The sequence below is a fragment of the Chiloscyllium plagiosum genome, chromosome 26 (genome assembly GCF_004010195.1).
Source record: "Chiloscyllium plagiosum isolate BGI_BamShark_2017 chromosome 26, ASM401019v2, whole genome shotgun sequence".
Classification (NCBI taxonomy): Eukaryota; Metazoa; Chordata; class Chondrichthyes; order Orectolobiformes; family Hemiscylliidae; genus Chiloscyllium; species Chiloscyllium plagiosum.
This window is the reverse complement of record NC_057735.1, coordinates 52,962,774-52,978,708: the sequence shown is the minus strand read 5'-3', so window position 1 is coordinate 52,978,708 and position 15,935 is coordinate 52,962,774. Positions and strand designations below refer to the sequence as shown.

General features: G+C 45.0%; 1 protein-coding gene across 1 annotated transcript in view; it reads right to left on the bottom strand.

The window, feature by feature from the left end:
- The window catches only part of LOC122562959 (F-actin-monooxygenase MICAL3-like), a 201,072-nt gene that overhangs the window by 96,638 nt on the left and 88,499 nt on the right, over nt 1–15,935 (bottom strand). The window contains exon 11 of the mRNA XM_043716261.1: nt 4,383–4,573. Within this exon, the coding sequence (XP_043572196.1) occupies nt 4,383–4,573 (191 nt within the window). The remainder of the gene's footprint in view (nt 1–4,382; nt 4,574–15,935) is intronic.

Sequence of the window (15,935 nt, the reverse complement as noted above, 5' to 3'; positions counted from 1 at the left end):
ACAGTAACCATTGCTAGTGAAAATGTATGAGGAAAAACTAATCTAGCAAACGATCAAGTTTCCAGGACCTGATGGGATGCATCCAAGGATATTAAAGGAAGTTATAGATAGATGTACTAGTAGTAAAACTTCAAGCACCATTACATTCTGGAAACATCCGAGTGGATAGAAAAACTGCCAATGAAACACTCTTGTTTAAAACGGGAAAGGGACAATAAAACAGGTTACTATAGCTAACCACAGTTACCGCCTATTATAACATAAAACAAAGAATTGTGGATGCTGGAGATCTGAAACATAAACAGAAATTGCTGGAGAAACTCAGCAGGTATGCCAGCATCAGTGGAGAGAAAACAAAGTCAACATTTCAAGCTCACTTCAGGACTGATAGATAGGAGCTGGGAAAGGTGGCATTTATACTGATGTGGGGAGGGGAGAAAAGGAGTGAACGATAATTAGAGAGGGACTCTAGAGAAAGAGAGGGGAAAACAGTGAGAAAAAGGTAGGCAAACAGAGGGATGGTTAATAATAAACTAATAAAGAAGAGAAGCTAAAGATGTGATAACAGCCTGTATAAGTGGATTGGCTGTGCTGAAATCAGACCATGTGATGTCAGGATCTAGGCTGTGAGGATGGGAAAAGGAAATGTAAGGAAGTGTTCTGCTTCCAAATGAATGAACTTGATATTGAGTCCTGAAGATGTAGGGTCCTCAAGTGGAAAATGAGATGCTGATCTTCCAACTTGCACTGAGTCTCACTGGAGCACTACAGAGGGACCAAGAAAGAAATGTTGGCCAGAACATAGAACATTGAACAGTACACCACTGCCCTTGGTGTTGTGCCGAACTTTTATCCTACTCTAAGATCAAACTAACCTACATACCCTTCATTTTACTGTCATCTATGGCCTATTCAAGAGTTGCTTAACAATCCCTAATGTATCTGACTCTACTACCACTGCTGGCAGTGCATTCCACACGCCCACTACTCTCTGAGTAAAGAACGTACCTCTGACGTCTCCCCTAAAACTTCTCCCAATCACCTTAAAATTATGCCCTCTCCTGATAGCCAATTCTGCTCTGGGGAAACATCTATGTCTATCATTCTATCTGTGCCTCGCATCATCTTGTACACCTCTATCATGTCACCTCTCATCCTTCTTCACTCCTATGAGAAAAGCCTTAGCTCCCTTAATCTTTCTTCGTAAGACCTGCCCCCCAGTCCAGGGAGCATCCTGGTAAATCTCCTCTGCATCCTCTCTAAAGCTTCTACATCCTTCCTTTAATGAGGTGACCAGAACTGGCACAATATTCCAAGTTGGGTCTAACCAGGGCTCTATAGAACTGCAGCATAACCTCATGGCTCTTAAGCTCAATCCCCCGCTAATGCAAATCAACATACCATATGCCTTTTGAACAAACCTGTCAACCTGGGTGGCAACTTTGAGGGATCTATTGACATGGACCCCAGGATCCCTCAGTTCCTCCATATTGCCATGAATCCTGCCTTTAACCTTGTATTCTGCATTCAAATTTGACCTTCCACAGTGAATGACTTCACACTTTACCAGGTTGAACTCCATCTTCCAATTATCAGTCCTGCATCCTATCAATGTCCTGTTGCAACCTACAATAGCCATCCACATTATCCACAACTCCATCAACCTTCATGTCATTGGTAAACTGACTAACCCACCCTTCCACTTCCACATCCAAGTCATTTATAAAAATCACAAAGACCAGAGGTTCCAGAACCAATCCCCATGGAAAATGACTGGTCACCGAACTCCAAGCTCAATACTTTCCACCAACCACCACGCTCTGTCTTCTATGCACCAGCCAATTCTGTATCCAGACAGCACCCTAAAGACTGCAGCAGTTCAAGAAGTCAGTCTTACGTCTATGGTGGGCAATGTATTGGAGAGGATTCTGAGAGACAGGATTTATGATTATGTGGAAAACCATAGGTTGATTAGAGATAATCAGCATGGCTTTGTGAGGGGTAGGACATGCCTTATAAACCTTATTGAATTCTTTGAGAATGTGACAAAATGCATTTATGAAGGCAAAACACTAGATGTGGTGTACATGGATTTTAGCAAGGCATTTGATAAGGTTCCCCATGGTAGGCTCATTCAGAAAGTAAGGAGACTTGAGATAGGGAAATCTGGCTGTCTGGATACAGAATTGGCTGGCTCATCGAAGACAGATGGAAAATATTCAGCTTGGAGCTCAGTGACCAGTGGTGCTCTACAGGGTTCTAGGACCTCTGCTCTTTGTGATTTTTATAAATGACTCGGATGAGGAAGTGGAAGGGTAGGTTAGCAAGTTTGCCGACGACATGAAGGTTGGTGGTGTTGTGGATAGTGTAGAGAGCTGTTGTAGGTTGCAAGAGGACATTGACAGGGTGCAGAGCTGGGCTGATAAGTGGCAGGTGGAGTTCAACCCGGAAAAATGTGAAGTGATTCACTTTGGAAGGTTGAATTTGAATGCAGAATACAGGGTTAAAGGCAGGATTCTTGGCAGTGTGGAAGAACAGAGGGATTTTGGGATCCATATCCACAGATCTCTCAAAGTTGCCAACCAGATTGTTAAGAAGACATATGATGTGTTAGCTTTCATTAGCAAGGGGATTGAGTTTAAGAGCCGCAAGGTTATGCTGCAGCTCTATAGACCACACTTGGAATAATGTGTTCATGTCTGGTCCTCTCCGTATAGGAAAGATGTGGAAGCTTTAGAGAAGGTGCAAAGAAGATTTATCAGGATGCTGTCTGGACAGGAGGGAATGTCTTATGAAGAAAGTTTGAGGGAGCTAGCGTTTTTCTCATTGAAGTGAAGAAGGTTTAGAGGTGACTTGATAGAGGTGTACATGATGATGAGAGACACAGATAGATTGGATAGCCAGAGACTTCCCCAGAGCAGAAATGGATGTCACAAGGGAGTCATAGTTTTAAGGCGATTGACAGAAGGTTTAGGGGAGATGTCAGAGGTCGGTTCTTTACACAGAGAGTGGTGGGCGTGTAGAATGCACTGCCAGCAGTGGTGGTAGAGTCAGATACATTCGGGACATTTAAGTGACTCTTGGATAGGCACATGGATGATAGTACAATGGAGGTTAGTTTGATGTTAGAGTACGATAAAAGGTCAGCACAATCTTTGCGGGTCGAATGACCTGTACCGTGCTATCCTAATCTAGGTTCTAACACCTCATCTTCCGCCTGGGCACCCTTCAGCCTGGAGGACTTAGCATTGAATTCCTGATGGGTATAACCCTTCTTCAGGACTAGATGTAGGGTAGGGGCAGCTACAGATAAAGAGGGAGGGGCGGGGATGGGGTGGGGAGAGTAGCAGAATGGTGAGGTAGTGATAGGTGAACACAGGGAGTGGATACGATCTGGTTAGTCGACGGGAGGGATGAATCCGGTTAGTAGCTGGAAGAAAGGGTCAGTAGGTGGAATAGAAGGAAGGAGGCGGGGCTGGAAGAGTTAGTTGAAATTAGAGAACTCAGTGTTAAATCCTCTGGGCCGTAGGCTGCCCAGGCAGAAAATAAGGTGTTGTTCCTTATTTGTGGTCTGATTCACTGTGGCAATGAAGTAGGCTTAGGATGGACATGTGGGAGAGGCAGTGGGAGGGGGAATGGAAGTAGTTCCATTGTCGTCTTCATTGTTAAAAATCATAAGTATAATGAGGAATAATACCAACTGATACAATAGGACAGTGATAAGCAGCAGCCAGACAAATGGCAAGAAAAATGTATTATAGAGAGAGACACAGAGACATGGGGCATGGTGGGGGATGATGGCAGGGAGACTTTCTGCAGTGGTGGTGGTAGTGCTGTGGAATTTGCTGCCAATGAAGATGGTGGAATTGGAGAAGCAAATGACATCAACAGAAAATAGGACAGTTACTCAATGACTGGATTGGACTGTGGAGAACTCGCATGGGCTCGATGGGCACAATGGTCTCCACTTGTGCCATCATTTCATTCATAATTTACCTCATGAATACTGTCCCTCCAGAAACCCTATTGCCACTGTAATTTACCCCAATATCTTTCCCTCCAGTAATGAATCCCCAAACCCTATTGCCACTGTTAGTTTACCCCCGACACCTGTCCCTTGAGTAATTTATCCCCCAAGTCTTTTCCTCCACTAGCTTTATGTCTTCTATTCATGACTTTTTAAGAACATGTTGGAACGTGGAGTCCCCTCAAAGACCCTCAGGTGTCACACATGGAACTAGCTGCTTCAACCTAGTCACATGGTCACTCAAAAGGCCAGGCTGCCTCCTGCAGGCTTCACAGGGTGGGGCTTCGTGTGTCTCTGTATGAGATTATAATCAAGTCAACAACAGACCCTCTCCTGGTCACACAAACTCACTCACCGTAACTCGATTCAGATTGCTCCTCATCTTCAGGCTCAGTGTCTCCATCCAGGTCACCCTTCAGTAACCGATGAATCCTCACAGCTTCCAGCCAGGGGACACCACCCAGGTCTGAGGGAACCAGTGCATTTTCTTCATCTTCCTCCACCTCCTCATCCTCATCTTCCATCTCGTACTCAGAGCTGCTGCAACTAAATCCAAAGAGAAACTTTTGTAAGCTGTTTGTATGGTCGAGTGTTCAGCACAACTCAAAAGGCAGTAGATAAATCCACGCGGAACTCTAACAGAGTCACAGGAACCAGACAGAGCGAGGCAAGGTCACACACAACTGGACTTTACATCAAAAGCACAATTTTTACATCAAAAGCAGATGATACAGCAGTTTTGGGAAGAGTCTGAGTACTGAGGAGGACTACAACAATTTTCAGAGGCATGTTAATAAACTTGCAGAATGGACAAATATTTAGCAAATGAAATTCAACACAGAAATGTGAGGTAGCATGTCTCAGTATGAACAGGAAAGCCACACTACTTAAGCGTGAGTCTTAGTAGTGGTAGCATGGAGGAACAAAGACATTTTGAAGTGCAAATCAATCTACTAATGAATAGAAGTTGTGTGCAGGTTAGTAAGGCCATAACAAAAACAAACTGAGCGGTGATATTTATTTTTAGAGGGATAAAATTTGAAAGCAGGCAAGTTGTTTTTGCTAAACCTCCACCTTGGCTGGGACACCATGTCCAGGTACGACATAGAAAGAAGATGGTGGGTGCAAATAAAAACTGCACGACTAAATAAATCAATAATTGGTTGGGTCTCTCTCAAATAGTTTCAAGGGACAGAAGGTGAAGAGGGGATGTGAGGAAAATGTTTTTCACCCAGAGGGTAGTGGGAATCTGGAACTCACTGCCTATAAGGGTGGGAGGGTAGGAAACCGTCAGAACATTGAAGAAGTATTTCGATGTGCACTTTGATACTTATACATTCAGGACAAGTCAGGGGATTGTTATTGAGTGGCACAAACATAATGAGCTAAAGGGCCTTTTTCTGTGCTGCAGATCTCTATGTCTCTAAATAGGAGCCAAACAGGAACTAGACAGGGTGAGATACAGTCAAAAACTACCAAACAGGAACTAGACAGGGTGAGATACAGTCAGAAACTTACTAAACCAGGTGGTGAGATATGGTCAGACCCGATCAAACAGGTTGAGACAGTCAGAAACTACTAAGAAGAACCAATATAAGGTGGTATACAAACAAGACAGTCAGAAAGAAGGAAATAGGAGCCAGACAGGGTGAGAGACAGTCATAAATATCTAAATAGGAGCCAGACTGGGTGAGACACAGTTTGAAATAACTGAACAGGAAAAACATAAACTGAGCAAGAAAGATCTAAACACAACAAATTTGAATTACACCACCATTAATAGCCGTGCCTTTGGTTTCTGAGCTGCTAAGCACTTCCCAAACCCCATTCCCTTCAGGCACTCAACTTCCTTTTAAAAGTTGCAGATCATCTGATCTACTACCTTCTGGGTTCAGTGTTATACATTTGGATTGCTCCTGTGAAGCATTTGGGATGTTTTAATTGTAAAATACAATGAGACAGAACATAAATGAAGCATTACAGACAAAATAAGACAGGAATTAGGCACAAGCAGACAGTACCACATATGACTGGAGAGGAATCACAGGCAGGGATTAGACAATGACTGACAAGAATCAGACACAACTAGACAGCACCAGGCAGAAAGTAGACAAACCAGCCAGGAAGAGGATACAACCAGACAGCACCAGACAGGTATTAGACAGAACGGAAAAGCACTAGACACGAACTAGATACACAGAGAAAGTGAGGATTGCAGATGCTGGAGATCAAATTCAAGAGTGTGGTGCTGGAAAAGCACAGCAGGTCAGGCAGCATCCGAGGAGCAGGAGAATCGACGTTTCGGGCTGAAGCTCTTCATCAAGAATGAGGCTTGTGAGCCAAGGGGGTGGTGAGATAAATGGGAGAGGGGTGGGGCTGGGGGAAGGTGCACTCGGTAGATGGAGGTGCAGGTAATAGTGATAGGTCAGAGAGGAGGGTGGGAAGGAAGACGGTCAAGTGGGACAGGTCATGAGGGCAGTGTCATGTTGGAAGGTTGGATCTGGGATAAGTGGGGGGAGGGGAAATGAGGAAACTGGTGAAATCCACATTGATGCCACAGGGTTGGTGGGTCCTGAGGCGGAAGATGAAGTGTTCTTCCTCTAGGGGTCAGGTGGTTAGGAAGTGGCAGTGGAAGAGGCCCAGGATTGTATGTCCTCGGCAGAGTGGGAGGAGGAGTTGAAGTGTTTGGCCACGAGGCAGTGTGGTTGATTGGTGCGGGTGTCCTGGAGATGTTCTCTGAAGGGCTCTGCAAGCAGGTGTTCTGTCTCCCCAATGTAGAGGAGACCGCAGCAGGAGCAACGGATACAATAAATTACATTGGTGTTACCCATATTGTTCAGGAACTAGATATAACCAGACAGCACCAGTTTTGACAAGGCAGGAATAGATAACCTCAGAAATGATCAAGTTCCAAAGGACAGCATCAAGTGGCACCAGTCATGAAACAGATAACCTGATAACATCAAGATAGGAATTAGAGGCAATGAGACAGGGATTAGACACAGCCAGATGGTACAAGACAAGAATCAGACAGGAATTAGATACAGGGGGATGGTGGGGTAATGGTAATGACTAGGAATCTAGAGGTTCAGGCTAATGTTCAAATCCCACAGCAGCTCATGGAATTTAAATTCAGTTGATTAATTGAAAGCTAATCTTAGCAATGATGCTGTGAGGCTGCCATCTTTACTTTGGGGCAGCAGTGTGGCTCAGCGGTGAGCACTGCTGCCTCACAGTGCCAGGGACTTGGATTCAATTCCACCTTTGGGTGACTGTCTGTGTGGAGTTTGTCTGTGTGGGTTTCCACCCGATACTCCAGTTTCCTCTCACAGCACAAGGATGTGCAAGTTAGGTGAATTGGCCATGCAAAATACCCATATTGTTCAGGAATAGGTAGGTTAGGTGCTTTAGAACACAGAACAGTACAGTACCATGATGTTGTGCCAAGCATTTATCTTAATTTAAGATCAACATAACCTACACTCCCCTCAATTTATTGCCGTCCACGTGCTTGTCCAGCAGTTGCTTAAATCTCCCTAATGTATCTGACTCTACTACCACTGCTGGCAGTGCATTCCACATACCACCACTCTCTGTGTCAAGAACCTACCTCTGACATCTCTCCTAAACCTTCCTCCGATTACCTTAAAATTATGACCCCTTCTGACAGCTATTTCTGCCATGGGGAAAAGTCTCTGGCTATCTCCTCTATCTATGCCTCTCACAACCTTGCACACCTCTACTAAGTGACCTCTCTTCCTCCTCCTCTCCAGTGTGAAAAGCCCTAGCTCACTCAACCTCTCTTCATAAAACAAACCCTCCAATCCAGGCAGCATCCTGGTAAATCTCCTGTGCACCCTCTCCAAAGCAACTACATCCTCCCAATAATGAGGCAATCAGAACTAGACACTTTAGCCACAGGAAATGCAGGGTTACAGGAATAGGATAGGGGATGGGTCTGGATGGGATGCTCTTTGTAGGGTCCGTGTGGATTCATTGGATCCAACAGCCTGTTTCCACACTGTAGGGATTGTATGGTTTAAACCAGGCAGCACTAGACATGACTGGGTAGGAACGAGCTTATCTCAGACAGGAGTTAGACACAATCAGACAGCACTAGACTCTAATTAAACACAAACTGACACCTGGAGTCAGGCTTTCAACACAAGAAAGGAATGAGACACAGCCAGACTGCACTAGATCAAAATTAGACACAACAATACAAGCATAAGACACAAGCAGACAGGAAATGTGAGGTGCTGCATTTTGGGAAAGCAAATCTTAGCAGGACTTATACACTTATCTGTAAGTGTTGCTGAACAAAGAGACCTTGGAGTGCAGGTTCATAGCTCCTTGAAAGTAGAGTCGCAGGTAGATAGGATAGTGAAGACGGCATTTGGTATGCTTTCCTTTATTGGTCAGAGTATTGAGTACAGGAGTTGGGAGGTCATGTTGCGGGTGTACAGGACATTGATTAGGCCACTGTTGGAATATTGCGTGCAATTCTGGTCTCCTTCCTATCGGAAAGATGTTGTGAAACTTGAAAGGGTTCAGAGAAGATTTACAAGGATGTTGCCAGGGTTGGAGGATTTGAGCTATAGGGAGAGGCTGAACAGGCTGGGGCTGTTTTCCCTGGAGCGTTGGAGGCCGAGGGCTGTAGAGTTTTATAAAATCATGAGGGGCATGGATAGGATAAATAGATGAAGTCTTTTCCCTGGGGTGGGGGAGTCCAGAATTAAAAGGTTTAGGGTGAGAGGGGAAAGATATAAAAGAGACCTAAGGGACAACTTTTTCACGCAGTGGGTGGTACATGGATGGAATGAGCTGCCAGAGGATGTGGTGGAGGCTGGTACAATTGCAACATTCAAAAGGCATCTGGATGGGTACATGAATAGGAAGGATTTGGAGGGATACGGACCGGGTGCTGGCAGGTGGGACTTGATTGGGCTAGGATATCTCGTCGACATGGATGAGTTGTTATGACTCTGAATAAACAATCAGAAAGCACTACACACGAATGAGACAGAACCAGGCAGTCAACATTAAGACAGGAATTTGACATAATCAGACAGCACCTATTTAGAATCAGACACAACCAGACAGAAATTACATAATATCATATCACACCATACAGATATGACCGGGAAAGAAAGAGATAGCCTCAAATATGATCAGATATGGAAGGGCAGAAACAGGTGGGAACTGTCAGCAATTAGACACAACCAGACAGCACCAGACAGAAAATAGAAATAACCAGACAGGAAACAGACATAACAAGACAGCACCAGACAGGAAATAGACATAACCAGGAGACAGTGAGGTTTGCAAATGCTGGAGATCAGAGTTGAGAGTGTATTGCTGGAAAAGCACAGCAAGTCAAGCAGCATCCGAGGAGCAGGAGAATCGATGTTTCGGGCCAGAGCCCTCCATCAGGAATGAAGGGCTCTGGCCCAAAACGTCGATTTTCCTGCTCCTTGGATGCTGCCTGACATGCTGTGCTTTTCCAGCAATATACTCTCAACAATGGATATAACCAGACAGGAATTCAACACAACAAGACAGGAATTAGACACAACCAAACAGGGAACAGACGTAACCATATGGCACCTGACAGGAAATAGATACAATCAGAAAACATCAGATATGACTGGCACAAAATAATCTCAGATAGGAATTAGGCATAACGAGCCTGCACCAGGTAGGAATTAGGTACACCCGAGAGCACCTAGGAGGTATGACTGGGCAGGAATGAGATAATCTCAGACAGGAATGAGGCAGAACCGGATGGTAGGAGACAGGAGTTAAACATAAGCAGACAGGAACTGGACACAGTGATGGTAGAGGGATCCAGGAGGTAGTGCTGAAGGAGCATCAGCCCTTGAGCTAGTCTAACAGGTTTGAGATTCTTGCTCTGTGTGTGGATGACAGCAGAAACTGTAGTGAGGATGAGCAAACTGACCACAGCACCATGGGGCACGGAGCCATTCAAGAGGGAGGAAAAAAAGGAAAAGAAATTTAATCAGGGATAATATAGACAGGGGGATAGACATTGTGCTGTGTGGCCTGGATTGACAGTCCTGAAGGCTGTATTGCCTGCCTGGTGTCCAGGTTCAGCATATCATTTGGGCAGGAGAGGAACTTGGCTGGGGAAGGGTTGTTGTGATTCACGGAGGTACTAACAATATCGTTAGAAAGAGGAAAGAAGTTCTGCTGAGGGAATATGATCAGCTAGCAGCTAAATTGAAAAGCTGAGACAGAAAGGTAGCTCAAAGATTAGTGTGGGAAAGACCGTTCAAATTCATGGGACACTGGCACCAGTACTGGGAAGGAGGCAGCTGTTCTGATGGGACAGGCTGCACCTGAAACATACTGGGATCAGAGTCCTGGTGAATCTCACAATTTGAGCTGTGGATTGAGCTTTGAATTGAATAGCGGAGGAGGGGAGCAATGGGGTCAGTGTACGGAAAATTAAGGGAAAACTTAAAGGGGGTTGTTGGGATCAGCAAAGCTTATTAGTTTCAATAACAAGTATTAAGACAGAGAGTATGGAAAAACTCAGGAATCTCACTTCAGGAATGTCAGAAAGGGGACAAGTATGAGGAGGGGGAGCAGTTAATGCAGGACTGAGGGTGCTGTACGTAAATGCACACAGAATATATGAAACAAGGTAAATGAGCTTGCAGTGCAGATTGAAATTGGCTGGTATAATGTTGTGGGCATCACCGAGATGTCGCTGCACGGTGATTAGGGCTGCAAAGTAAATATCCAAGGATGCACATCCTATCGAAAGGACAGGTAGATAGGCAGAGGAGGCACAGTTGCCTTATTAGTAAGAAATGAAATTAACTCGATAACAAGAAGTGATTAAAGTCGAAAGGTGTAGAATCTGTGCAGATACAGTTGAGGAACTGTGAAGGAAAAAAAGACCCTCATGGGAACTATTATACGGCCTGCTAGCAGTAGTCAGTACAGGGGGAAGAAAATGAGTCAGGAGATAGAAAAGGCATGGAAGAAAGGCACGATCACAATATTCCTGGGAGACTCCAATGTACAGGTGGCCTGGGAAAATTAAGTTGGTAGTGGATCCCAGGAAAAGGAATTTGTGGAATGTCCACAACATGGTTTTTGTGGTAGCTTGTGACAAAGCCCACTGGGGAACAGACAATTCTGGATTTGATGATGTGTAAAGTGGCTGACTTGAAGGTGAACAACAAGTATATGGCCAGTGACCATTATATGATAGAATTCATCCTGCAGTTTGAGAGAGAGAAGCTGGAATCAGATTATAATTGAGTTAAAGTAAGAACAAAGACATGAGGGAGGAGCTGGCCAGAGTTGATTGAAAGGGGAGCCGAGCAGGGAAGATGGTGGAGCAGCGATGGCAGGGGTTTCTGGGGGTAATTCAGAAAGGACAGCAGAAACCCATCCCAAGGAAGAAGGAACATTTCAAGGGGAAGATGAAGCAACCACGGCTGACAAGGGAAGTCAGGGACAGCATAAAAGTAAAAAGGAGTGGTGGTGAAGATGAGTGGGAAGGCAGAGGATTAGATTAGATTACTTACAGTGTGGAAACAGGCCCTTCGGCCCAACAAGTCCACACCGACCCACCGAAGCTCATACCCCTACATTTACCCCTTACCTAACACTACGGGCAATTTAGCATGGCCAATTCACCTGACCTGCACATCTTTGGATTGTGGGAGGAAACCCACGCAGACACGGGGAGAATGTGCAAACTCCACACAGTCAGTCGCCTGAGGCGGGAATTGAACCCGGGGTCTCTGGCGCTGTGAGGCAGCAGTGCTAACCACTGTGCCACCGTGCCGCCCAAACTAGGAAGCCTTTAAAACTAGATGATAACTAAAAAAGCTATAAAGGAGCAGAAGCTGAAATATGAGAGTAAGACAGCTAGAAATATAGAAGATGATAGCAAGAGTTTTTTTTAATATTGGATCGCTGAAAAATGAGTCTGGAGAAGTAGTAATGGGGAACAAGAAAATGGTGGAGAAACTGAATGGGTACTTTGCACATTTGGTTTAGTTCACTTGGCTGGATGGTTTGTTTGTGAACCTGTGTGATGCCAACAGCATGAGTTCAATTCCCATGCTGGCTGAGGTTACCATGAAGGACTCTCCTTCTTAACCTCTTGCCTATCCTAAAGTGCGGTGGCCCTCAGGTTAAATCACCACCAATCACCTCTTTCTGATGAGAGAGCAGCCCTATGGTCTGGTCAGGCAACTTGACTTGGCATCATTTTCAAAGCAGAAGACACCAATAGTATACCAGAACTTCAAGAGAGTTAGGGAGCAGAGATGAGTATAATGGTCATCACTAAGGTGAAGGTGAAGATCTAAAGGTGGATAAATCACCTGGATTTCATGGACTGCACACCAGGCTTCTAAAGGAAACAGCAGGGGAGATTGTAGAGGTATTAGTGGTGATCTTTCGGGAATCACTGGAGTCAGGGTGGGTCCTAGAGGACTGGAAAATACCTAATGTAATACATCGGCTTAAGAAGGATGGGAGGCAGAAGGTAAGGAATTACAAGCCAATTAGCCTGAACTTGGTCATTGGTAAGATTTTAGAGTCCATTATTAAAGATGAGATTGCAGAGTACTTGGAAATGCATGGTAAAAAAGGGCTGAGTCAGTGGGCGGCACAGTGGTTAGCACTGCTGCCTCACAGCGCCAGAGACCCAGGTTCAATTCCAGCCTCAGGCGACTGACTGTGTGGAGTTTGCACATTCTCCCCGTGTCTGCGTGGGTTTCCTCCGGGTGCTCCGGTTTCCTCCCACAGTCCAAAAATATGCAGGTTAGGTGAACTGGCCATGCTAAATTGCCCATAGTGTTAGATAAAGGGGTAAATGTAGGGAATGGGTCTGGGTGGGTTGCTCTTCGGAGGTCGGTGTGGACTTGTTGGGCCGAAGGGCCTGTTTCACACTGTACGGAATCTAATCTAATCCAATCATGACTTTATAAGGGAGGTCATGCCTGACAAATCTGTTAGAATACTTTCCAGGAGGTAACAAGCAAGTTAGAAAAATGAGAGCCAGTGGCTGGGATCCATTTGGATATCCAAAAGGCCTTTGACAAGGTGTTAGGCAGGAGGCTGCAAAACCATGGTGTTTGGGGCAAGGCACTGACACGGACTTGCTGTCTGGCAGAAGGCAGACAGTAGGGGAAAAAAAGAGAGGCTTTCTAACAGACTAACAGAGGTCCTCAGAGATCCTGCTAGGACCACAACTATTCACATTCTACATTAATGATCTGAACGAAAGAACTGAGGGCATTGTTATGAAGTTTGCAGGTGGCACAAAGACAGATGGAGGGACAGGTAGCATTGAGGAACCAAGGAGACTGTATAAGGACTTGGATAAGCTAGGAGATGGAATACAATGTGAGAAAGTATGATGTTATGCACCTTGGTCAACTATTTTCTAAATGGGGAAAATCGTCGGCAATCTGAAGCAGAAAGGGACTTGGAAGTTCGAGTTCAGGAAAGGTTACCGTGCAGGTTTAGCTGGTGGTGAGGGAGGCAAATGCAATGTTAGCATTGATTTCAAGAAGACTAGAATACAAAAGCAGGAATGTACTGCTGAGGCTCTATCAGGCTCTGGTCAGATTGTCTTTGGAATATTTTGAGCAGTTTTGGACCCCACATCTGAAGGCTTTGGAGGGGGTCCAGAGGGCGTTTGCAAGAATAATTCCAGGAATGAAAAGCGATTGAAGACTTTGGGTCTGTACTCAGTGGATTTTAGAAGGATGGGAGGTGCGGAGGGGGGAGATCTGATTGAAACTTACAGAATACTGAGGGGCCTAGATAGAGTAAATGTGGAGATGTTTACTAGGATCCGGGAGCACAGTTTCAGAGTGGAAGGATGACCTCTTAGAACTCAGATGAGGAGGGATTTCTTCAGCCAGAGGGTGGTGCTGTTGGAACTCATTTCTGCAGCAGACTCTGGAGACCAAGATATTGAGTGTACTTAAGACACATTGGTAATTAAGACACATTGGTAATTAAGATTTGATTGGTAAGGGATCAAGGCAGGAGAATATTATTAAGAGATCTACAAACCATGGTTGAATGATGGAACAAACTCAATGGGCTAAATGACCAAATTCTTCTCCTGTATCTTATGATCGTATTATCTTAACTAGACAACACCAGACAGGAATTAGACACAACCAGACAGGACCAGGTATTCCTGCCCAGTCATGAGACAGCCTCAATTGTGATCAGATTCCAAAGGGCAGGAGCAGGTGGGAGCCGGCAGGAATTTAACTCAACCGGCCAGAAACCTTATGTGATTCGTCAATACCCTACAGGACTAGGATGTTCTCAGGCATAGCTCAATGGACCTAGATAGGGTTAAACAAAACAGGTATGCTCTTTTCAACCCAATTTATAATCAACACATAAAAGAATGAACAGGGAGGTTCCAATGAACAACATTTATATTTATAAAGTATCTCTAATGAAACAAAATGTCGCAATGTGCTACACAGCAACATTCTGAAATAAGATCCAGCACCAAGCCAGACAAGGGGTTATTAGGTAAGACGACTAAAGGTGTATTTTAAAGAAAGTCTGAAGGAGGAGAAAGAGGGAGACAGAGAATCAAGGATTGCTCTTTCTGACTGTTTGCAGCTCAGGGATGGTGAGTCTACTCCATCTCCAAGATTCATAACCAAGTGAACATTTCAATAAATATGGTCAGAAAGATATGGCAGAAATGGTGATGAGCCACAAATACGTTGCAATCTTGATACGAGGTCTGCAGCAGTTACTACAACTTGGACTCAGAGCTAGACACATTGTGGGCATCAGCAGAGGGGAGAGTTAACATATGCTGGAACACAGCTGTTAATACAGAATATAGATCAGTAGAGTACAAGAATGGGCCCTTTGGCCCACCATGTCTTCCTGAAGAAGGGCTTATGTCCAAAACGTCGATTCTCCTGTTCCCTGGATGCTGCCTGACCTGCTGCGCTGTTCCAGCAACACATTTTCAGCTCAGTTTCTGCCCAGACATGATGCCATCCTAAACAAATCCCCCCTGCCCACACATGGTCCGTATCTCACTACTCCCTGCCTTTCCATGTGTCTATCTGAATGTCTCTTGAACTTTGCTATTGTAAGTGTTGCTACCCTTGGCAGTGCGTTCCAGTCATCTACCAATCTCTGTGTAAAAAACTTTCCTCTCACATCTCCATTAGATTTTCACTCTCTCCCAATGCCCTCTAGTATTTGACATTTCCCCCTGTAGTATTTGACATTTCCACCCTGGAAAGAGACTCCATTCTATCCATGCCTCTCATAATATACTTTTATTAGGTCACCCCTCAGCCTCCAATGCTCTAGCAAAAACAATCCAAGTGGGTCCAACCTCTCCTTGTAGCTAATACACTCCAATCTAGGTGACATCCTAGTCTTTTGCACCCGCTGAAAAGCCTCCACATCCTTCCTGTGTGTGGGCCAGATGTCCAAATGTGGCCTAACTAATGTCTTATACAGGTGCAACATAACTTTCCAATTTTTGCATTCAATGTCCCAACCAATGAAGCATGCCATATCCACTTGTTGCTGTGGTTCTGTTCGCTGAGCTGGAAGTTTTTGTTGCAACCGTTTCGTCCCCTGTCTAGGTGACATCCTCAGTGCTTGGGAGCCTCCTGTGAATCGCTTCTGTGGTGTTTCCTCCGGCATTTATAGTGGCCTTTCCCTGCTGCTTCCGGTTGTCAGTTTCAGCTGTCCGCTGTAGTGGCCGGTATATTGGGTCCAGGTCGATGTGTTTGTTGATGGAGTTTGTGGATGAGTGCCATGCTCCTAGGAATTCCCTGGCTGTTCTTTGTTTCGCTTGCCCTAGAATGGTACTGTTGTCCCAGTCAAATTCATGTTGCTTGTCATCTGC